At 36.4% G+C, this 25507-nt stretch overlaps 1 protein-coding gene across 6 annotated transcripts in view; it reads left to right on the forward strand.

The window, feature by feature from the left end:
* Positions 1-19214: 19214 nt before the first annotated feature.
* LOC131072435 (uncharacterized) overlaps positions 19215-25507 on the forward strand; it is a 30928-nt gene continuing 24635 nt past the window's right edge. Inside the window, exons 1-4 of one of the 6 annotated variants that reach the window (XM_058008585.2) lie at positions 19215-19366; positions 19590-19756; positions 21474-21608; positions 21743-22058. In XM_058008585.2, the coding sequence (XP_057864568.2) occupies positions 21861-22058 (198 nt within the window). In that variant the 5' untranslated portion in view covers positions 19215-19366; positions 19590-19756; positions 21474-21608; positions 21743-21860. Of the gene's footprint in view, positions 19556-19589; positions 19757-21473; positions 22059-22449; positions 22613-24782; positions 24912-25507 lie in introns of those variants that run through there. The other 5 variants (XM_058008587.2, XM_058008588.2, XM_058008583.2 and 2 more) reach the window with 5 other exon arrangements.

The raw sequence follows: 25507 nt of genomic DNA on the forward strand, positions 1-25507 counted from the left end.
TGAGATGCACGTGAAATTAATTAAAATTTGTTGAAACTCAAATTTAATGAAATGTGATGAAATTAGAATTTGGGAGAATTTGAATTTGAAAATGTGAAATTAAAAGAAATTAATTGGAAATTAGAATTTGGGGATTTGGAAGAATAATTTAATTAATTTAAATAAAATTATTTAAATATTGCAAATGAGCTTAATTAAATAATAAAGGTTATTTAACTAAGGAATAAATCGTATTTAATTAAATAATTAATATTTGAAATAGAGTTAACTGATTAAAATAATTTGAGAATAGAAATAGAATAATTAGTTGTGTTGAAGGGTGATGATTAGAAGAAATAGTTCGTTTAGTCAAATAATTAAAGAATTAATTAATTAAACGAATAATTAGTATACGATTAAAGAGATATTTTTAGGTGTCTACACCCCCACTGTTGTTGCAGTTATAGAAATGTATAAAATCAACGGTTGACCTGGAATATGAGACATTAGAACTAGTGGATTATCTAGGTATTCTTTGATCTTATCAAAAGCTTGTTGACACTAGATATCCCACTTAAATTTTGCACCTTTCTTGAGTAGATGAGTGAAAGGGTGGCATTTATCAGCTAGTTGTGCAATGAATCGCTTGATAGATTGTAACTTTCCTTGTAAACTGTACAAATTCCTTAATGTCCTGGGAGGAGGCATTTCCATCATTGCTTTGACCTTCTTGGGATCAACCTCAACGTCGTGCTAAGAAACGATAAACCCTAGCAGCTTCCCTAATGTAACCCCAAACACACACTTTTTAGGGTTAAGGCGCAACTTATATTTAGCCAAACACTCAAATACCTGCTCAAGGATTGCCATATGTTTTGCTCTTGTTCTATCACAATTCAATCGAATGTGATATCCCAAATTTGGATGGAGATTACTGATAAAAATAGGCACCAACTGGGTATCTGATAGTTTGCATGGGAGGCGATCAGCCAGGGCTCTCCATCGTTGGGTAAAATCAAGAATACTTTCACCACCCTTTTGTTTAGCTTGACATAAGTCAAGCATAGAGGTGCCATTTTCTATGTTATAGTGATATTGCGCCACGAAACGTTCAGACAAGTCTGCAAAGGTGGTGATGAGCCCAAATGGTAATTTGGAGAACCACTCTAATAAAGGACCACTAAGGCTCTTAGGGAACAACTGTAAAAGATAGTTGTCACACCATGATACTTCTTGGCAAGCCATGAAGAATTCCTTGACATGGTGTCTTGGATCTCCTTTTCCTTTGTATTTATCAAATTTGGGCGTTTCGAAGTGTTTAGGAAAAGGCATAGCTGTGATAGATTTTTTGAACGGATACTGACAAAGTTCTTCGAATTTGAAGACCCGTTCGGAGTTATTCTCCTATAATGTTTTAAGAGAAGTTTTCATTTCCTCCCATTCGATATTGACCGAGAAGGGATTATGAGAGGGTGTAGTTGATTGATATCGAGGTATCTGATGTGACATTTGTTGAGACTGATGATAACCTTGTTGATGTGGCGGGTTCTGATAACTAGTGATGTTTTGATAACCCGAAATTTGTTGTTGACCGAAAGGTTGTTGCTGGTATTGAGGTATCTGCAAATAGGTTGTTGCGTTCTGCTGCAGGACGCCAAGTGGTTGTTGATATTGCAGATTCTAGAACTGTTGAATTTGTGGTGTGCTGCCTTGTTGATAACTGCCCCCTATATAATTGGGATATACATTAGATTGAGCATTTCCTGCCAGGGGATTTTGATTTGTGCCGCTTTACACATGATGAAAATTTGTGACCACATAGGAGGCAGGCGATGCTTGCAAGTAACTGAATCGTTGTTGAGAAATAGGTGGTTGGACAATTACTTGGGGTTGATACTGGGTCATACCAACAATCAGTGGTATTGATTGAACAGGTGGGGGTATGTATGATGATGATGGCATCGTGTAATTCGTGCCCCTAGCCGGGATCTGCATAGCGGATGTGAGAGGGTATCCTATCATCCCTATAGTGTTACCCATGACTTGCGACACTGATTGAATAGGTGGGGGTATGTATGATGATGATGGTATTATATAATTCATGCCCCCAATCAAGACTTGTGTGGTAACAGCGGGGGGATAACCTGGCATTCCGATGGTCCAGCATGGCATTTGTGCAGAAGGCACATTAATGGGTCGAGAGACCAGATTGGTAAAAGGTGTGACTTGCATCACGCTTGATATCATGGGTATTTGCACCATCAATGGTAGATAGGTGGTGAGTTGTGTGGATAACACATTAACTGGTGCATTATAAATATTGCTTCCTGCAGAGGCAGGCCCTTGCCACTTATCATAAAACGGTTGGTAGCATCGTGCAAGGGAATCCATAGGCACTTGCATATGTGGTATGGATATGTCACTCTATGACAACGCTAGCGAAGGTAAAGTGATTTGCTGAGGGAATTCTTGCTGACTAGCAGTTACAGGGACATTAGGTGATGCAATAGTCATGCCACTTGCGACCATGTTAGCGAAGATGAGGTCTTTACGCACTTCAATGATCTCATCGACCATTTGGGCGTAATCAGTGTTAGCTAAGAATTGATCGACATGATTGATTTGAGTATCTACATCGTTAGGTTGATTTACCATGGCGTCATCTGAGATTATGGCTGGATTGAACATTTCATACGTGAGAGGAATATTTCTCGCCATAGTGTGATTGACAACCAACTCAGGGTTTTGTTGTGGGTTTGAAAACCCTAATCCCATATGGGACGATTATTCCATAGCTTGCCTAGATTTGGATCGAGTAGTTACGGGCATGAACCGCACAAAAGGATTGAGAGATGTTGCGAACTAACGCAACAAGAGACTATGCTATCAAGGATGATCTGATCAAGCAGATGAGAAGAATAAGACCTAGACAAGGATCGAGTACTGTCTGATGAGGAAGAATGAGACACTGGGATAGCTCTGGAGGATACACCAAACACAAAATCCAGTAAGGTAACACACTGGAGATCGAACCTCTAGCTTGAGGTGATAAGATCACAATGTGATACGTGATGAGAAAACCTTGGGACACGATATAGTCCAAGGAGAGATGATAATTGTCGCCAAAAGGATACAGACTGACCTGATCAAAATCTAGATCGATGAAGAAGTAAACCAATGGACGGAGAATGGAAAAGAGTGAAGAGTGATATGATGAGAGATCAAACCAAAGACGATGAATTGATAGCCTAATGACACACGTACACAAGATGATGAAAGATCTATCGTGGTAAAAAGCTAATACTCTGACAACTGGACCAATCAAAATTGCAAAGAGATGACCAAAGTGCTATGAAACTAGCGATGACGATAATGATAATCTGAATGCTAAGAGATGTGCAACAACAAGTGATCTAATGAAAAATCGACAGCATCTAGATGCAAATCAAGATATTACAACCCAAACTTGAATGTGAAAAGTGAAGCGCAAATGATATCGATCGAGAGAAAACCAATGAACTATGAGCAACACTCTGCTAGCGCAACAACGTCTAAGACTCAGAACACACAAGGATAGATACTGACTGCTAAAAAATCAAGAGATTTCTAACGTAATGCAGACAACACTTCGACAACGTGACAAATTCTAAGACTAAGATCACCGAGATAGATTCTAACAGCCGAAGAGTCAAAGAAATTCTAACGCTAAACAGACAGAATTCTAGCAGCGTGACAACGTCTAAAAATCAAGATCACAAAGATAACTAACATCGGAAGAGTTAAGGAAACTCTAATGCTAAACAGACATAATTTGGGCAGCGTGACAACGTCGAAAAACCAATATCAACAAGATAACTGACAACTAAAGAGTCAAGGAAAATCTAACGCTAAACAAACATAATTCTGGCAGCGTGACAATGTCTAAAAACCAATATCAAAGAGATAACTAATAGCTGAAGAGTGAAGGAAACTCTAATGCTAAATGAACAGAATTTTGACAATGTCTAAAAACCAAGATCACAAAGATAACTGACAATTGAAGAATCAAGTAACTTCTAAGGCAATGCAAACAACATAATGACAACACAATGACGTCTAAGAACAAGATCATAAAAGATAGGTGTAAACTGTCGATAGATAAAGAAATATATAAAGTAATGTAGACAACATAACGATAGTACAATGACGTTGAAGACTGGGATCACAAAAGATAGACTCTAACTGCTAGGGAAATGTAAGATTGTAAATCAATGAAACAAAAATCCGATAGCATAACGAGACTAACTGACAAATCGTGAGAAAATGAGGTAAACTCGTTATAATAGGTCACCAAAACACTAGGACAAGGCACAAACCGCTGAAGAACAAGACTAGCAAGATTGAAAAATGCTTGGACGACATAACAACACTAAAAATGCAAACCCATTGTTTCAAGGTGCAAACTCGTTGGAACAACACAATAGGTAATATCAAAAGCGAACCCGCTAGAACTGGACTCAAAAATAGCCCGAGCAAACCTGCTACAACAAAGAGCAAACCCACTGATTTGAGATGCAAACCTGCCGGTGGAGAAAATGACAATGACTATGCTAAGTATGTCAATTTTGGCTCAAAGTGAACAACATTCTCGCTAGAATGACATTTCGACAAAAGACTTGACACCAAACACAAGAAGCATGAAAATGTGACCATAAAACAAATAAAATCAGTTAAGTACAACCCTATGGATAGTTAAATGATAGTATGTGTTGAATCTCCTAGCTTAGAATATGGTGCAACCATAACTGGTAAAATCCTCAAAAAGAATCAACCGGCTTATGCAACAGGAATAACACAATGAAAGCAACAAGAAAACATAATAAGATTACATAGACAAATCATATTATTGCTTCAAAACTTCCGACAACTATCCGGTTATCATCATATAATCATCATAGGACATCTGGTAGTTAACCAGTTACATGCAGGCCTCAAGCCAGATACAATCCAACCGAGACTCTAAGAATCAACCGGGTCACTAAATGCGAATCTTGATCCTTATTCTCAATTCTACCTCCTCTGCCCCTACAAATGATTACATAATAACATATTTATACCCACCGAAACATATCCAGGTCGACCTCATAAGATTACATTTACCAATGCAAGAAAATGAAATGTGTAACTAGGTCGGCCTTAAGAATTAAAGAAATCTTTCCGAAAAATAACAACCAAGAGGTGCGGTTCAGCAGGAAGGTCAACCACACGCCAAAGAACATCAGACAAGACCCAAAATAGATCCATATGCCAAGAATCACACTGATAATGAAGGAAAACCAACTGGTAAGCATAAGAATTGTCCCAAAATCCAGAAACAGTCGACTGGAAGTGACAACTGACCGAAAAAGAACCCAAATGAACTCAAAATATAGAATTAAGCACATGAACCAGCTTGGAAACCGAAAATAAGATCTGCCATGAAAAGAAAGCAACTACTAGTACCAACCGGTAAGAACACATAAAACTGCATAAAGAACTAAACAAGATCAAAACTGAAAGGAAATATTTTGGGTTGATGCAAGATTGCTCATCAACTGGGGATGCTCCTACATTAGAATACCACTTCCAACTGGATAGATAGAAGCCTGACATCACTGGATTCACCCTCGACACACACTTCTCGAGCATGCCAAGCTTCAAATTCCTAGGTAATCACTTCCCAGTGAATTTTCTATCTCAAATTGGGGGGTACATGAGGAGTATCTTCAGTATGTGCATATCACAACACCTGAGTCAACACATAGAAGGATTTTTGGATACTAAAGAACAAATGGCTCATAGTGGGGGAACTTTCAGGGTGAATCGGGTAGTCATACATGCAGTGGCTAGCTCATTTAAGAGATATCCCAGCCCGTAGAACATGGGTTTTACGCATCTACCACACAAGCACCAGGGGATTTTGACTTGCGTCAAGACCACAAAGGTATTTGCATAATGATACTAAGGGAAACCATCAGTATAACACAACATTACTAGTTGATTTATAACTTTCACTAAAATCACAAATATTTATATAGCAGACCTAAAGAAAGTATCGCTTGGGTTGTTTTCCCCTCACCCGACCTTATAGTCTACTGGGGGGGACATGCCCTCCTACTTAGAAAGTAAAAACGAGCGTCGCTAACACTTTTCTCTTGCACCTACGACCACGAGAGCCAGAGGGAGAGGATAGTGTGTGTTAGCAGTAGGATCACTCTACACATGCACAAGCGTGCAAAACACCAAAGACATGGGGTTCATTCCATTAATTTGAATTGAAGTGTGCCTAATTACTCAAAAGACACACATGTCCATTTCCTTGATTGAATTGAAGCGTGCCTAGATTAAACCAAATACACAAATACAAAAATGGAAGCAATAAAGGAAATATTATTTTTGCAAAACCCCTCTTTAGTGATCCTGCAATAAATTGTTAATGTTTTAAAAGCGTGGGGTCTTCTTATCACTCAATTTGCTGCACAAACATTTGCAAAATCTCATCCAAAAACACATGAGTTAGCATATTAGTACTAAAACAACATTCTGGAAAATATGTAAATGATAATGCAAACCCACAGTTTTAAGTTGCATTCCTGTTGTTTCAGAATGCAAAATTGCAAAAAATTAAGCCATCCAACATACAAGTTAGCAGATTAGTACTAAAAACAACATTCGGGAAAAACATGTAAATGATAATGCAAACCCGCTATTTCAAACTAAAACTTAACTTGCAAATTTTGATTAGATAGAACTACAAGTTTCATGAAAATAGCTAAAACACGAATCCGCTGGTTTATATTGCATTCCTGCGGTTTCAGGGTTCGTTCCCACTTGTTCAGGGTGCATTCCTGCTGGTTCAAGAAACGTTCCCATTGGTTCGTGCGTTCGTGCTACTATACAAAAAATACCAAAATCATTTACAAAAAATCCTGAAACTTAAAATGGGGATTTATACCTTTTGTTTGGCTACGGAAATGCGAACCTGCTGGTTTATGATGCGTTCCCGCTGCTTCAAAGCTCGTTCTCGCTGTTTCACGAAATCTCGGGATTGATAAAATAGACTTCCGCCGTGGCACTGTTATCACTGTTTAAGAAATGGGTTTTCTTTTCCCATAATTGGCTAAGTTTTTGAAATTTTGAGTCAGACACATTATCAACTGCTTCAAGTCTGTGTTAGGTCTTAAGGGTTTAGGGTTTTAATTTTAAATCACTCAATGTTTGATAAAAAACCCTCTGGTTTCTATTCCTGCATTACTTTATCCACTTAAGTAATGGGTCTTGGGGTCGTATGAGGTGTCCCCCCTTGTCATTTGCCTAGGAGGTTGTTGAATTAATCGTAAAAATTTATGCCTTATGTCTTTTCTTCCTAATGTTGTCGGGCCTAGTAAGTTGCACGCAGCTCTCAGATGGATCTATGGTTTTCGCTATTTTGTTAGGCAAAGTTGCGCGTGTTTTAAGACTCACAAAATGGCGAAAGGGAAAAGCGTGTTCAATGGTGCGCATTTGGTCTAGTTTAAAAAGACTCCATCTCGTTCAAGATCTAACGACTGGCGTTAATTCGCAACCGAAACTAGTGAGTGAAATACCTTTCGCGAAATGGCGAAAATGCTTGGCAGGACCCGACAGTGGAGACTTTTCAAAAGGCTAAAAGGTGATCAGGTTCAAGAGAGATCGACGGTTCGCGTTGTTTCGTGGCTGATGGATGCTCACATGTTATGCCCTACGAAATAGCGAAAAGGTTTTTCGGCCCATGAAAAGGGAGTTTTAATAAGAGCATAACAGATGTGCAAGTCTCATTTGATCTGACGGTTAGCGTAGTTTCGCAAGAGGAAGATTCTCGACAGTTAGCTTTCGCGAAGTAGCGAAATGACATGGTGCTCCAAGCAGGCAGTCCAGTTGGTCGAGATGGCGAGTAAGATGATGACACGTGGCAGAAGATCAAAATAGTCAGCAAGTCGGATCTAAGGATTAAAAAGTGGGTCCCAGAGGTGAGTTGTAGTACCCCTACTAGTTTGAACTCATTAGACTCATATTTTATTATTGGTTGTTTTTCAGTGGATACATTACCATGACATATTATTCAGATTTTTATGACATTATGCTTTATTTGGAGATGAGATGTATAATTTATTTGTAGTATTTCAGTACTTGTGATTTATGGCATTTTATGTATTATTGCTATATACTGACATTTTACTTTATTTATGCAATGTGGAATTATATGTTGTGTGTTTGCGAGTGTATTGGATGCAAGGGGACAATTTTCCTTCACTCATTTCGGTGAGACAGGGAATATCGCGATTCTCCTTCATCGGTGTGTATGTCGTGTTTTCTATATTATATATATGCATGTGTGGTTCTGTGATGTAGGATATTGCAAGTACAAGTACCAGGTAGGTACGGGGTATCGTCTCCACCTGGCTTCACAGGTCTGAGCGTGCCTTATATTTTTCGATGGAAGTGGAGGAGATAGTAGTTGACCCTATTTTACTCAATTACACTCGTATGAGTGTCGTCAGTTAGTCGTTTTGTCAGTTAGTTCGGTCTTCGTATTTTGTCATTCTATCTTTTATGGGTAATTGCTTGAGATTTGTTTAATTTGAGTGTTTTAGTGGATTTAATTAATTAATTAATTAAGTTTATGAAATTATCTCATTATCGTGTTGTTTATGCATTGAGATTATAAATTTAGTTAATTAAAGAAATTATTAAATTAAGTTGCAAGCTGCATGATATTAGAAATATATTTTTATTTAAATGGAAAAATAAATTAGATTAATTATATTTATTGTTTTCTAGAATTTTAAATAAATAATTAATTAAATAAATGAATAAAAAGGATTAATTAGAATTAAAATATTGCTTTAATTCTTTATTTAGAAAAAGAATTAATTGGAATTAAAGTATTGTTTTAATTCTTTATTTAGAAAATTAATTAATGTGCATGAGAAAAGAAAGGAAAGAATAATGTTTTTTAATTATTGCATGTGATAAATTTAGAAAATAAAATAAAAAAATTATTATTATTCTAAGTTTAGGTTTTTGTGAAAAAACTATTGAACCTAGAATTTTAGTTTAAATAGGGGTTAGGTCTTTATTTCAGAAACAGACAGGAACGCACAGAAATAGGTCAAGAATTTAGGTGAAGAAATTTTATTGGAAGTTATTGAAAGGATTTGGGCTCTTCTACAGATTTCTTCCAGGAAAGCTATACCAGGTTGGATGGTTTCGTAGTTGTGTGCATTATTAAAAATATTAGGTTGGATGGTTTCTTAGTTGTGTGCATTATTAAAAATATTTCTATTTGTCTCTGCTTGATGTGTGTGTAAAATAATTGTCAAATTCAAAACCCTCTTCTAGTGAATTTGAGTTTGTTTTAAAATCCATGTCTGATGGGAATTTCTAAGTTATGGGAAGTATGTAATTTTGTGAAAATTAGGAAAATTGTTATAGATAATTTGTCGGATTTTACGATGCATGGAAATTTGCAAAATTTGTGAGAAAAGGGTATTTACCTGAGAAATAGTTTTAATTACCTTAAGAAAATAAATTTAATTATACATTAAATTTATTTAGGTTAATTAAATTTTGAAAAAAAATGAAGAAGGATTGAAATTTTGTAAAAAGGGAATTATTGGAAATTTGTTATTATTGTTGTTAAAATTTTATTAAAATGAAATTATAAAAAAAATATTGTTTTTTTTTGTATTGTTTAAAAAAATTAAAAAAATAAATTAAAAAAAATTAAAGCAAACTACCTATGGTAGCATCCACTACCGGTGGTAGCCGCTACCTACGGTAGTAGTGCTACCGGCGGTAGCATAGGCTACCGTGACAGGGACTTTTTGGTAATTATTAAAGTGGTTTTTAATTTTTTTAATTAATTTCTAAACCTTGTCCACTGTTTCGGGTTTCGTACCCAGGAGATTAAATAAATTAAATATTATTATGTATTATATTATATATGTATATAAATAAATATATGTGTATTCATATACGTGTTATATATATATATATATATATATATATGTTAGATATGTTTCTTTTGGTAGTTATTATAATATTTTAAATGTTATTTAAATTATTATTTAATTACAGTTTGGAATGTTAATTTAAATAAAGATGTTGAAAATACATTAGGAGAATTATTTGTATTTTAAATCTTTTTGGACAAATGACAAAGTGGATGTTTTTGGTATTAAAAAGTTGTAAATTCTTGTTATCTGGAAATTTGTAAATTGCATGTTATTTATGCTTTGGCTGTTTTTAAGGAAAGATTGTCTGTAATAGGATCTTGCGTATATTGTGTTCTCAGTCAAGTTTTATTTCATTGCAATTTTGGTTAAATTGTCATTGTGTCCTATGTTATTATTTCTCCTAGACCAGGTGTTGTTGTATAACCTATTTGATATGAGCCATGGTGTGTTTTTGTCCAAATGGTCAATCTTGGGTTGGTATTTGTGTATCCATCACCTGTGCTTGTCAGGATTGTTTATGGTTGCCTGTTTTGCCATAGAGTTCTCGTAGAGAGAAACATTTCCTATTAGTGTCCTAAGAGAGAGAGTGGCTTTCGAGCGGGGGCCGTGCCCGAAGTGGATGACAGGATAACCCGTCGAAAGTTAGTTGAAAAGTGATAACCTAATAATTGATTAGGGGGTGGGTAGATTAAATATTAATTAAGACAATTGTGCCTCGTGCATAGGTGAGTGCTTGTATAGGGCTCGTGATGTTACGAGAAGGCCTGGAATGGCAAACTTACCACCTTGTCTTCACAAAAGGATTGGTAGGGTCCACATGAGACTTAGTTGGAACCAGAGGCTCGGGAGAGGTTACCAGGAGAAACCCGAGTATGGGGTTCGGGACCTATGGAGGCTATACCATGGTAACCATCAAGCTATGCGATGACACTCTCTTCTTAGAATCACTAGTGTTTTGTGAGTTGTGTTACATGGATGGTTGCAGAGTCTTGCAGTCCTTTTGTACTTGTCTTACTTTGCTTGCTTGAGGGTTTCTACTATCTCCTAGCACGGTGGGGTGGTTCCATTTCGGGATCACATGGTTGGGTGGTAGTGCCACTTCCCATCGGATGTTTTGGATTGTATCTTCAGGCGAGGAAAGGCTTCGCTGGTGTTTCTTGGATCGTGGTTTATGTACCAGCTCTTGTTCAAGATCATTGTTCAGTTGAGACCTTGTGGTCATTATATCAGACTTTTATGTAACCTTGATATTGTATCTTTGTAACCAGTGGTATTATTGGAAGCCATGTATTTATGGATATTGTAATATTATTATGTCAGTGAAATGAATGTAATTGTTTTGATCTTATGTTTAAATGGTTTATGGAAATTGGATACATTGGAATACTTTTATTTCTTTATTGTGAAATTTGGATGCATGTGTAGTTTTAAACTTAAGTATTCAATTTATCTAATTAAATGGATTAACTGTGGTGTTAATAAATCTATGAAATTAATCTTCGTTGGTTACCCTTAGGAAAACTTATGATAGACTTCCATTGTGTTGTTAAACGTGCAATGATTATAGTTAGTATACTTAGTCTTTAACAAAAAAAATTTATTTAACCCTTTAGATGCCTAGTTGTGTTGTTTTCCTTTAGGGTTCCTGGCGGGGCATTACATGAGTCATGCCGCGGGATGAGAAGTGACCTGGCAGATACAGGTGGCAAGGATGAGGTGGAATCCGATATTTTCTCTCAGCGAATGAAAGGTTGACATGTCAGTTTGGAAATGACTAGATGCCAGGAGGATGGAGTTGAGTTAGAGGGCCCACATCTGCCGAATTCAATTATGTTGTTAAGCATCGAGCAAGTCAGTTAAAATCAAGTGGTCCGCGTGAGTTCGCAAAGGTAAAATGCTCGTGTTTTAAAACCAGCGAAACAACGAAAAGGTTTTGGGGCCCCAAGGACAGATAAAGCATGAAGTTAAAAGGGGATCAACTTCGACTCAATCTAAGGGCTCACGTTGTTTCGTGGCTGCGAACCAACCGAGGGATATGCTTCGCGAAATAGCGAAAGGAAGAGAAGGTTCATCTGGGTGTAAAGCTTGATGGTGACATGTCAATTGACACGTGGTTTTACAGGAAATTGAGGGCCCGCCAAGGTGTAACCGACGGTTATAAGGGAAAGACACGTGGCTGACTTTGAATTAAACTCGAAGAGTTTTCCAAAGCTAATGGTTGAGTGCCACGTGGTATTTGGTAACCAGTGAAAGAGTGGCGTAAGTGAAGCAAGCATAAAGGTATCGCTTAAAGGATGGTCATCTCCGATTTGATCCAACACTTCATGTTGTTTCGTGGCCCAAAGTTAAAAGCGGTTTAAGCTATGCGAAATAGCGAAAGACCGTTAGCCATCAAGATAAGGCGTGGTTAGTGAAAAAGTTGACGGTCTCGGTAAGAGTTAAAGGCCGAGCGGTTAGAGTCTCATCTGACGCCTGACATAGCTTCGTGAAAAAAAAGTGCTCGGAGGATAAAGCCCACGAAATGGCGAAAAGGAGGTAAGGCCCGATGCTAAGGCAAAGTTGTTAAGTCAGTGTAAAGACTGATCAAGTTTCATTTGATCAGACGGTTGGCGTGATTTCATTTTGACGAAATTGCTCGAAGGTTATGCTCTGCGAAATAGGGAAAGAGCGAAAAGGAAAAATGTGCAGGCATGTTGTAACCCGTTGGAGCGAAAATTTCAAATTCTCTCATGAATTCAATTCTGAAGGGACGACCAAAGCATGCGGTATCAATGTCGCAGTTAAGAGCCTGAGTACCATATATGATCTCATATCAATCGAATGAAAATATCATTCCAAAGAATTGTTGCAGAGAAGCGATTGTAGAGCTATTTTCTTCAAATACAGAGGAAATTCATTCAGTTGCAGAGCGGATTCCTTCAAGCTAAAAACAAGTTTTCTTGTACTCTTGTTTGGCAATTTCTTAGTAGTGTGTTTTAATTGAGGTCTTGATTTGTCACAGAACCAGTTGGGGGTAATAGTTAAATTGCTTGCATATTTTAAGATGGCACCTAAGAGAGAATTCTTAGGGAAAGTTAATTACCAAGAAAGGGCCATTTGTGATGATTTTCTTGAACAGTTGACATTATCAACTAATTTGGCATCAAAGGTGAAAGAACTAGTGCCAAGAGCTCCTCGCTTGAAAATAGGAGAGGGGTTATATGATAAGGGCAACTAGTTGAGAGACTCACAGGTTGGGTTGTCTGGGTTGGGGTTGTTCAAAGTTGGATTTGGCATGAGAAATTCACCAGCCCCAATGAACAACATCTGGGAGTTAGATGTGGGAAAATTGGTAGTTCCAGGAGTATTCATAGATATGGATCTCCTAACTCAGATTGCACATAATTATGATCCAGTCACAAGGAGCATTAGGGATATAAATGGGAAAGCCCTCATAAAATAAATAATGAGGAATTCAGAAGTGCTTTTGGGCTTAATGAGTTTACTAATTTTCTAAAGCCTATTAATTTCAAATCATTAGCTTAGGTATACAGTGTGCAGAGGAACCACCTTAGAAACGAGCCTCTTAAAGAATTCTTTGTGAAGATAGGTGGGTTGACAGTTGTAGGACCCAACACTGAAGAGCCCTTCTCATTGAATCTGTTCACCCTTAGGGCTAAGGGATTGTATTGGTCACTTTGCCAGATTTTAGGGGAGGATGTTGAGGCAAATATGCCCACTCATTACATGCTAATTATTGCTTAGATTTTGAATCCTTCTCTTGCAGTAACCTTTGATTATGCTTCCTTTATCACTGATGCTATCCATGAAGGATTGATAGGAATAAAGAATGGGAAAGTGGATAGACCTTTTGGATGGTATTCCCTCCTCATGCATCTATTTTTATTCAAGGGTGGTGATTATTTTGCAAATGGAATGGATCTTGTAAAAGAGAAAGATGGGGAAAAGATGCCAGTGCAATTATGGAGTACAGTGCTGTCATGGGACAAAAATGATGCTAGTTTCTTAAAGTTTGATAAATGTTTTGCATCAAAGATTAGGACTCTCCTCTATTCAGCAAATCCAAGAGTCCCTGAGGTTCTTTTGGAATTTATTAGACCAAAAGAATTTGCAGAAAATATAAAAATTGTCCATAATTGGGGTGATATTTACTTATACCCCGTCTCCACAGTTCTTAGAGTATTTGGTTTCAGAGGCACTCCATTTTTAATGCCCTATCAGGTCCCTCTCAAAGTGGGAACTGCAAAAGTCCTCAGACAAATTGGTAGTGTGCAAGAGGCAGAGCTAACAGGCAGGGGTAAAGGGACTATTTTCCCTACAGTTACTATAGCCCATCAATTTGTAATAACCAAGGGAGGTTGGAACTATTTTGAAGATTTTCTTCAACCTTATCATTTGTCAACTGCAGTATCCAGGTGTGTTGATCCTGAAGATTTCTTCAATGGCATGTTTAGAAAGAGGGCAATATGCAGAGGTAGACCCCATCAATTCCAGTTTCCTGAAGACCTCATTAGAAATGAGTTTGACCTAGATGAGCAGGAGCTGAGGAAGGAAAAGTGGGTGGCTTATAAAAAGGCCTGAGACTTTGTACATCAGTTTGATACCAGCTATGATCCATTGTCTAGCTTTCACCCTTTTGAGGAGAAAATAAAGTTCCTAATTCTTTGTTTTGAGGATGTAATGCAGACTTTAAAAGAAAAGAGGGAGGTTGTAATTAAAAACAACCTTGAAAAAGTAAGAATGGTTCTAAGTAGGTATGCATATGATAGAGCAATCCCTCCTGGTGACTACATGTTACACAAGAAGTCTAATTATAGTGTGTTAATGCCTACAACAGGGGAGCCCTCTACCTCTAAAGGAAAGAGGAAGATACAAGATGTCATTGACATCCAAGATAGCCCAAAGAAGTAGAGAGTGGGAAAAGAAATACAATCTGATGAACCTTTGTATTCTCCATCTCAATCCCCTATTCATATAGGAGATGAACAGGCAGCAGCTGAGCAATTGATACAATTACGCAGTCTGGGAGAAATAGCTTACACATACGATGAAGTAGAAGAGGGAATGCTAGAAGAGCCCCTTGCTGCTGAGATGAACATCACTACCAATGAGTTCAAGGGCCAGGAGTGGGATCCTGAGATCAAGCAGGCCAGTGAGGACTTCTTGGCTGACAACAACTTTGTTACATCAAGAGTATTCATGCAATTTGTGTGGAAGCTGAACATTGATAAATACAATGCAAGGTGTGAAAAGAGAAAAGGTGAGCAACCTCATAAAGATCCAGCTGTGGTTGAGGATGAAATAAAGCAAGAAATGATAGATGAGTTTAAGACCATTACTCCTGAGCAAGGAAGAGATATGGTGGCACAAGCTGGAGTACTCATTCTCCTTGAGTGGGACACAGCAGATGCCTTGGTATTGGAGGTAGTGAGAAAAGAAACCAAACCCATGGAGGGAGTCACTTTTAGCAAAGACAATGTTGCACTGGTCGTGTGGTCTCTCAAAAGAGATGAAAATAGGAGAAATAAGGACACCCCAGGGTCAAGTTACCTTGGTGGAATGATAGTAAAAAGAGTGCAAAACACAAGGGTAGTGGAAGCTGCTAGCACTGTGCTAGAGACTGCAAAGTTTAGTGTTACAGTAGCAGAAAGGGAAGCTAAGGAAAAGGCAGATCTCCAAGTTAAGTTGGAGACAGTTTTGAAAGCTTACAACAGTGCTAAGGAAGAGGTAAGGGGTAAAGATAGCATCATTGCTAAGCTGCAAAGCCAGTTGACAGGACAATACCATCAAGGTGAGTCTTCAACACTAATGATCTCCTCTTCTCCTGCAAGACCTCCACCTACCAGCCCCATTATTGAGTTCCCACCATCTCCAGCACCTTCTAGTTCTCAAATGGTTGAGATCACTCCCCAAGAATTGGAGAATTTAAAACAGGCTCAGGCCTTGTATGCAAAGAAGTATGAAGAAAGAGTAAGGGCTACCATTTCAAGTTTTGCAAACACCATAGGGGCCTCATTATTGTATAACAACATGAGCAAGATTCTAGATATGTGGAATGAGCTTAATGGAGATAAGGCCATTTTGATGCCTATTTTTGACAAGTGGAAGCCCAGAGAGCAGGATTTGGAGCTTATTTGTGTATCTTATGATAAAGCAGGGGCTGATCCTATCATCAATTCCACTTGTGACACCACAAAGGATCTAGTAAAATTAGCAAAAGGGATAGACAATGCTGACAGGAGGATCAACTTATACAAAAAGGAGTACACTGATCAGGTTTTTGAATTGATTTCAGGAGTTTTTGTCAGCCCAAATCAATTGAAGGACAAACAAGTGTGGCTTAAGGAATTAGAGGCCAAATTGTCAGTCAGAATAAAAGGAATTGTTGACTTAGATGATGCTTCCTTTTTTGTTGTAACAATTCAGGAGATAGAGAGAATCAAATCCCATTACGGTTTTCTCAATTCAAAGGTTAACAAGATGAGGAATTCATGGAAAAGGTTAACCAAGGCGAAAGCAAAAGTGATTAACTTCGCATGGCCAGCTGATGATGTATACAATGAGTGGACAAGAAAATATGCCATTCAAGTTGCTAAACAATTAGAAGAGGTTGCAACAGGACAACAAGCATAAGAAGCCGCAGAGGTTGAAAAAGACTTGTAACCGTTTTTGTAAAAGGTTTTGTAACTTTTTCTTGAGAAGAAATGATTGTAACAAATTCTCATAGGAAAGTCCAAAGCTATGTGCATCCATATTGTTATAAATGGATACCAGGACTAGTAGAAAAATGATCGCAAAGAATTGTAAGAAAACGCTGTAGAAATTTATCTGAGCTTTTTCATGTTTTAATGGAGAATATTCGAAAGTTTTTTGTAATACTTTCTTGAAGATAATATCAATATACAGACCATCGGTTTTGAGTTTAAACTTTGTGTCGTCTTCAAATGTGTTTGCAAGTGTTTACTGTTTCATTCTGAATAATCCAGGGTTATTTTGTTTGAATAAGGTTGTAAGGCAACTTTCAGTAGATATTTTTCTTAGCTTTTCTCTTCAGGAGGGGAATTAAATATGCAGGAATTATTTCTACCAGTAAATTCTCTGTAGGATACTTTGAATCTTGATGAGCGTAGTTTGATGTGGTATGAATGAATTCTTACGTGTTTCAGGCATATATAGGGATTTGCAGAAGCCAAGCTAATGGGATGTGTAGAGATATTTTGATTGGGGGAGTATTGTTTGAATTTAGATGACTCTGTGACCTTGGATAAGGCACTGGTATAGATCAAGGTTGTTTATTACATATTTTGTAGGTCAAATACTGAATATGAGTACAATTTTCATTCCTTTGTTTCAGTAAGTTTTAAGGTGATTAGATCCACTGGTTTTCTGGACTGGTTTGCTGTGGATTTATCTTTTAAAAGTGTGAATTTAGTTCACAAAGGTATACCCGCTTGGACTTAGAGTAGGTCCAAAGTGTAGAAGGTTAAATCAAACCTTGTCATATGTTGTCCTGGAAGTTTCCTTCTCTTTAATATCTCTTCTGCACAGAGTTATCATATTATTATAAGGATGTTGAAGTGAATCAGATTTTGAAGACAACAGGCGCAATTCCGCTTCTTTTTTTTTTCCTACAAGTGCTCAAAATCTGTCAAAAACACACTCAAACAACAAAAAACGTTAAAACGACCCATGAAGTGGGTCCCATTGGGTGTGCCAGAAAATGTATGAGGGAAAATGTGCGCATTAACCTAAAGGATAAAAAGATAAACTAATTAACCAAAACAAGCCATTAAACTCAACACTTCGAGATCGAAATGATAAAACCAAAGCAAAAACCCAAATGACAAGCAATGCAAACCAATATCCTTGCTTCGATTTGATTATTTCATGATTGGATGTGTGCTCATGACGTCAACGAATGTCTGATTTGTGCTCCATGATTGTAGATGCAAGTGATAATGAGAGATGAAAAATGGATGTGTGAGTACGAGTGATTATTTCGGTAGATTAATGATGCATTGAGTGAAAAAGTGGATGATTTGGTCTAAAACGAGGGGGATTAAATAGGAGATGAGAGGAAGGAGAGGGGAGGTGAAGAGGAGACACTTGTCCTCCAAAAGGACAAGTGACTCAACTATAAAGAAAAGGAGTGACATGTGTCCACGAGGACACATGTCTATTTTGGGCAAAGCCACCCAAAAATAGGAAGAGTGTCCATTTTGGGAAAAGCCACCCAAAATAGGATACTTTCCCCAAAATAAGGAGTTGGTTAGGATGTGCACACATGTGTGGGAGGTTAGAAGGGATAGGATAAGGTTAGGGAAGTGGGTTGGAAGGATGACTAGGATAGGGGAAGTGGTTAAATGGTAGGAGACATGTGCTCAAATAGGAATTTGAGCTTAATTGATTAATTAAATTAATTAATTCATGTGCTTGGAAAAAGGGAGCGGATTTAATTATTAAAGTAATTAATCAAAAGGGGTGGAGAACAAGGATAATTAATTAATTGGGAGGATGAGATAATTAATTAATTAGGAGGATAGGATTGGAAAATTAATTAATTAGGGATTAATTAATTGGAAGAAAAGGGTTTAAATTTGATTAGATTAATTAATCAAATTTAGGTGTCTATAGTTGCAATTGTTCTTAATCCTATAAACTATTGCGATTTGATAAATATTATTAAACTAATAATGAAACTATTGTGATTTCGTAAACATTATTAAAATATTTCATTTATTCAATCATTAATACAAGTCAATTGTCATTATTCTCACTTAAACATACAATTTCAACAGTGATTAAACAAATATAACAAAATCTCTTGTTTAATTAAAACAGATAAAATTATTTAATTAATTATTAAAAAATATTAATGTTGTGTAATTTTTTTTATATTGAAAAAAATAAATTAAAAATAAGTTACCAATAGAAATTAAAAGAAATTTGTACAAATAAAGAGAAAAATTGTTATTGTTATTGCATTCAATCATTAATAAAAGTCAATTATCATTATTCTCACTTAAACATACAATTTCAACAATGATTAAACAAATTGAACACAATCTCTTGTTTAATTAAAACAGAAAATTATTTAATTAATTATTAAATTTTTTTAAAGTTGTATAATTTTTTTTATATTGAAAAAAATAAATTAAAAATAAGTTACCAATAGAGATTAAAAGAAATTTGTATAAATACACATATAAAAATTGTAATTGTTATTACATTCAAAAAGACACTCAAGATCAAAAAGATTCAAAATTCAGGAAGAAAAAGAAATTAAATAGACGAGCTGGTAGAAGCTATTTATAAAAAACATTCATTCATTAAACAGTAGGTAGTATTTATCAGAATCCCTTATGAGGCTCAAATATCTGCTGGGTGGGAAGGTAAGCATTCACTCCTAGCATTATGGAGTAAATCTACAGCTTCCATTGCCTGGTTATTTGAGCACGTTTAGCGCGTTCCTGATTTATTTTGAACGGATATAAATATAAATATCAGAAGAATCGGGAGAACTGTTCAATTTAATCAAAGAATCTGTGGCGCAATGGGACTCTGTTAACCCTTTGCCTTAGGTATTCTAATTTATCTTACTTTGAGATTCTGCAGGGTTTCAAGAACAATTTCTGTCAGCGTATATCAAAGTTTATTTAAACTTTTGATTTTGCATTTTTTCTTCTTGGCGAGGGCTTTCAGTTCCACACTTCCAGGTTTGCTACTGCTTTGCGAATCATCGAGATTATAGAATATAATTGAAACGTTTAAAACTATACCAGGTACGAGGAATTTATCAATATTCGTAGATTAGAATTGTTCGTTTGTGCTTTAATATTTTTTAAGTTCTAGGATATTTTCTTAGGGTTTGAGAGATCTATCTCCTTCCACATCAAAATGCTTGGGTAGAATGTGAAGGTGAATTTTATTTGTATAATGTGAAAGTAATGAAGTACGGCAATGACGAAACCTATTATTTAGAAAAACTCGAAAATGTTAATTTTCCAGAGTTGTTTTCATCAAACGAAATTTTCTTACATTGAGCCCTCAATGAACTATTTGGTAACTCTATCTGTATACATGCAATTAGGGTTGATTGGTCAGAATTTACATTTGTAATTATAGAAATGATTTAATTAGGTTTTTCGTTTTATAAAACTTCACCTATACCGCATAGCAAGGCCACTTGCTGGCATTTTAATGTCTTTAATTTTTTATATATATTTGAAACGTATTTTGGTCAAGGATTTTAACTTTTAAAGCAGTTTTTGACTAGTCATTGACAATGATGATCTTGTGATGCACTTCCATTTGCATGTTTATCACTTTGGATTCCTAGATATATTAGGATGATAAATATGTTATCAATAATTATGCTAATACTGATTGCACTACTAATCATTACTGCTATTTTGGATTCCTAGATATATTATGATGACGTGGGATAATATACTTAATATAAATATATTGCAAAAGCTTTATGGTGTGTTAGGGTAGTTCTGTTAAATATAAAGTTAGCTGCAAATAGTAAAATACTCTTTATACATTTACAAATTCATGATAAAGCATTTTACTTCCATCCATTAGCATTGCCTATAGACTAGACTTTTAGATAAATTAGGATGACACGGGATAATTGTGTTTAACATGATTTTGACTTCTAATGCTGATATCCTCTTTTTATGCACTTGTTAACACATGGTGAATTATGTGTTGCACTTCCATTTATTTGTATTAGTGCCACTTTGCATTCCTAGATAACTTTGGAGAACATGGGATAATTAAATATAAATTTGATTGTCAACTAAAAAATCCTCTTTCCATAGATTAAGATGAAATACAATCGTCACAATGCTGTTGAAGCATAATGTATTTTTGTAAATACAAGTCAAATTTATCCACAATATTCTTCTGAGCAAATGCGGCCTTTTCCATGTAGATTTTTATAAGCTTAACCATAAATTAGTTCCACTCTATTTACCTTATTATTTGATTTATTGTTTGATTTAGCTACTAATGGATTAGGTGCAGGGTTTGTTTATATGATGTTTTGCAAAAAACACAATACTGAGGAATTTTGGAACATTATGAAGCTTTAGAGCTCTGAATTGAAACAACATTACTATGCAGTACTCTATATCGTATGTCAGTAGCAAAACAAGCATAAAATCTTCCAGCAATAATGCTGCATGGCATTAGTTTCTCAAATATTTATGAAGTCAATAATTAGATTTGAACAATAGCAGAAATTCCTAAAAAGGGGACCATTTTTTATTTTCTTTTATAAAACACTTATATTTCTGGAGAGAGTGAGTCAATGTTAACATTCAACCTACTCTATCTAACCTTCATCACTTCAATATAAGATTCTATATGAAGAACGTTCTACATGCTTTATTATATTTGCTTGAAAACAATTTTAGTAACATGGCTGCTGTGGTTTAAACATGACAAATATTACAATTTTAATATGAATACTTTCTGCATATGTTTTGGCAGGCGAAGATAAAAGTAAATAGATACATACACGATTATGGCGGTATTCTTTCTGAAGATTCAAGCTGCTATTATATTAGTTTGATTGCAATGATTGGCCACATCTTTCTCTTTATCTTCTTGTTCTTGGACAGGCAGGTGGATTCATTTTCTCCCTGTTTGGAAAGGGGAAGTCCTACGGCAACTACTACCGTGGAAAACTTTTCAATTAAAACACATGAGTTGGGTCTTTACTCTACAAATTCGTCATTTTCATTAGGTTTCGCAGGTAGGGATTCAAATCTTCTGAAGAGCCCTGGTCCAGATAGGCTGTTTATCAGTGGGCCTCAACCTCTCTTCTCATAGAGATTTCATACTTGAATTATTGTTAAACTCTTGTTAAGTTCGTCCATGGAGAATTTATCTGTTGAGCACTTCACATTGGACGCTTCTTGCAAGGATATGCAGACCTCTTCTGAGACTGTTCAAAATGAAGAAAATCTTACTGCTACATGTAAACAGCTCTGTTTGGAATCAAGTCAGAGGTTTGAGGATGTATTTCTTGAGGAAGGAGCTGGAGAAGAAATATTGGAATCATCTGGCAAGAAGGTAAAACTTACATTTTAGCATTTCATTTTGAGTATTAGCTTAACAGATATGGATTGCATTTTTAGAGTGTCATATGGATTGCCTTTTTTTAAAACTACTTGAAAATCAATTTAGAATCAATTCTCAGGTGGTATACAGTGCCTTTACAAACTACTCTATCTGCCTGTACGGTAGTAGTTAATTAAAATTGCTATAGCAATAGCTGTGCTGGTAACTTAGTTGTTTATTGGATCCAGGATCATATTGGGTGACCTCAAAAACTCAAATCTTCAACATCCACCATAGATTAGGGGAACTCACCATCAACTTCCATGCCCAGCTCTGTCATCCTCATGGTCTGTAGCATTGACAAGTTTTTTATTTGAAAACTTTAATCCATTGTTCCATGCAGTTTTGAAGATTAGATGTGGAGGATGATGGTGGTGCAAAAATACACACATATATGTATTTGAGGGGCAGCACCCTTTGCATGTTCCCTCTTGAAATACAGGGTTGGATGGAGGGGCAGAGCACCCACCACCAAGTTCACCTTTCAGACCACACAGACCTTAATGGTAATTTTCTTAATTTTATCGCTATGTTTTCGTCAACACCAATTCCTCATCAGTTCTAACCAAATCTTTGTTTTTCAGAGATCTAATGGTGAAGCTGTAAAATCTGAACAGCCTAAAATTTAAATGATGAGGACTGCGCAGTTGAAGATAGGAATATCAGCATTCTTGAATCTTTTTAGTTATCTTCTGCTCTGCTTTTTAATAGATGAGCTTTTGGAAACTCCTTACAGCAGTCAGCCGAAACTCACAAACATTTGTGAAAACTGAAAACTTGATAACATCTGCTACCTCCTACATTTTGTCACTTCATCTACTCTCTACTAAGCCCAAGGTGTCACTGATGTATGAATTAAGAAATATTTGTGTACCAACTTCCAAAAATTAGTAAAGTGTGGATCGGAGTAATAAGAAATGGTAACAGCTGTTTCAGTAGTCTATTTTACCCCCAAATACTATGTAAATATCCCTTCTTTCTTCCAATGTCAACCATTTGTACATGCTATCATGTTGTCTACCTGTTGAAAGCTTTGACATAAATAAAAACCATTATAATTACATAGAGAAACTGTGGTGGCTCCCTGGCATCTCTGATATAAGTCCTCAAGCCATCCTGGGGGCTTTCTGGCATCCCTCTAGCATCCCAAACAGGGGAGGGGTTGTCCCAGAAATATCCCCTGCTGCAGCAGGATGTCTGGAAATGTTTCGTCCCTGGTGATGATGGCAGGGAGGCTGCAGGAGGATGCCTTGTCCCCATCCCCATCTAGGAAATGTGCATTCTGAGAGGGATGCTTCCTCATGGGTCTACGGAATTCAGTAGAACCATCAAGTTCTGCAAAACAATATGGTTGTTCTACTTTAGCTCTAAGCTGTTCAGTGGCTCAGGTCCTGCACTGACAGTCCATTCTCTGGAAAATTGATCCACCAAGTGAAATTTGGTAAATTAAAAGGAGCCCGTTGCCCCTAAAGAAATCTTCAAAAAGCCATTGGATCACTTCCCTCCTCTTTTGATAGAGGAAAATAAAATTGAAAGCACCTAACCTATACTCACTTATTAAGTATTCCTATCTCCTGCATACAGCTGATCTCTATTATTCTAAATTGTAAAACAAGAACAGTTAGAAAATACCTACCAGTCTTCCTCCTCAGTAGCTTTCATAGCCAGGTTCCATCCACACTTCAGGATCTCCATCATGTTAAGAATTACCAGACAACACTCTCAAGGTTTTAATGGAATTTTCCATGATACACATGATGAATTGAGCTAGAAACTGCGTTTAGGAAAGGGGGAGAAGCTTTTACAGCTTAGATTAAATTCAATCCATAATTCAGATCAGAGTTAAGATATTAAACTAGGGAGAGAACACTAGACTACTTCAATAACATCCTCCCATCTGTTCTTTTTGTGGTTTTACCTTTACTGTGAGTTTTATTGCCTCTGGTTCTTCAGACAAATTGAATGCCTGAGTGGGGAGATGAACTAATGAGGGCGAATGGTTGTTCACTTAGTCTTTATCATGTGATATTTGGATTTGCAGTGGCATTCATACATTGAAATGAATGCAGATTACCACATGAATGGTTACAGGATTATTAAAGCTTGCTTTTGGCATATGTGAATTTGGCTTATTTGCAATCAAAACATGCATTTGGTGTATTTACATGGCCAACTGAGGAAATACTACTGGGACTAATGTTCATATTTGCTCCCTTATCATACTATTGTCAAACAGGTAAATTCAATGTTTAAAGCCCCTATAAAATTCTAAATTGTATGCCTTCTCGTTAGATTCACATCTTTATTTGTTAAGCCATCAGTGGGTCCATCACTGCATTTTATATGCTGTATGAGTTTGTTCTCGACCATATCAACTGCAAGTGAAGATTTTCCTTAGTTTTCTTGAGCCCCACAATTAATGCTCAAGTTTCTGATAGATTATGAGTGCTTCTCTAACGTATTAACAAGGATAATCTTTGTTGATCTATGAAAACACCAACCCTTCCAACAGGGTTTGGGTTTCCTTTACCTGCTCCATTATATGTAGTTTTACTGTTATATGTCCCTTGCTTGTGGAATCCATTTCACATTAACCACTTTAAAGTTATTAAGAACACATCCTTTATCAGGGAGGCTCTGTGAGTTCTACTTCTACCTTAATGGTAATTATTTTCTCCAAATTGTTAGTTCTTTTCTCCATTTTGTAAGCTTTGCTTGACAAGCTGGTCAGATTCTTACAGGTTTTCCAAGGGAGTCTCTACAAAGTTTTAGACAATTGGTGACAACATGCCATCAATCAGTTCTGTAAGTGAACTTAACAATTGGTTAAAGTAATCCAAATTCAATGTACAATCTTTATATTGCTAATCAATTGCAAGTGTTGAAAATAGATAAATAACGAGGATATCATGTACAGGTAATTGGATGGTCACCTCTTTGAATTGATGGAAACTATTAATAATGTGGAGGTAACAATGGGGATCATTTGTGCAGTAATCAAACAGACCTTCCATTGATGCACTTGACATTCCACAAACAGACCTTCATTGGCCTCAAGGAGGGTACTTTCCTCTCATCAATCTTAGATATACTCCTAGCATTCCAAAAATGACCTTCATTGTCCCTGAGGAGGGGTTTCGGCCCTCCTCAATCTTTAGATTTTTGGGTGTAGTCTGCTACCCACTATTGATATCTTCTTGAAGTTTGTCCTTTCTTGGTTGCCTTCTTTTCCTCTTTCAAATGCAATTTGGCTTGTCAATTTGTGAAGGCATCGAGGAGATTTTGAAAACCTCTAGATTGATCAAGTCTTTGTCTTTCTTTATGCATCCTTTTGCACGTTAATCATCCAAACTCAAAATTCCTTCTACAATTGTATCAAGGAAGCCTTGCTTCATATCACA

The sequence above is a fragment of the Cryptomeria japonica genome, chromosome 8 (genome assembly GCF_030272615.1).
Source record: "Cryptomeria japonica chromosome 8, Sugi_1.0, whole genome shotgun sequence".
Taxonomy (NCBI): Eukaryota; Viridiplantae; Streptophyta; class Pinopsida; order Cupressales; family Cupressaceae; genus Cryptomeria; species Cryptomeria japonica.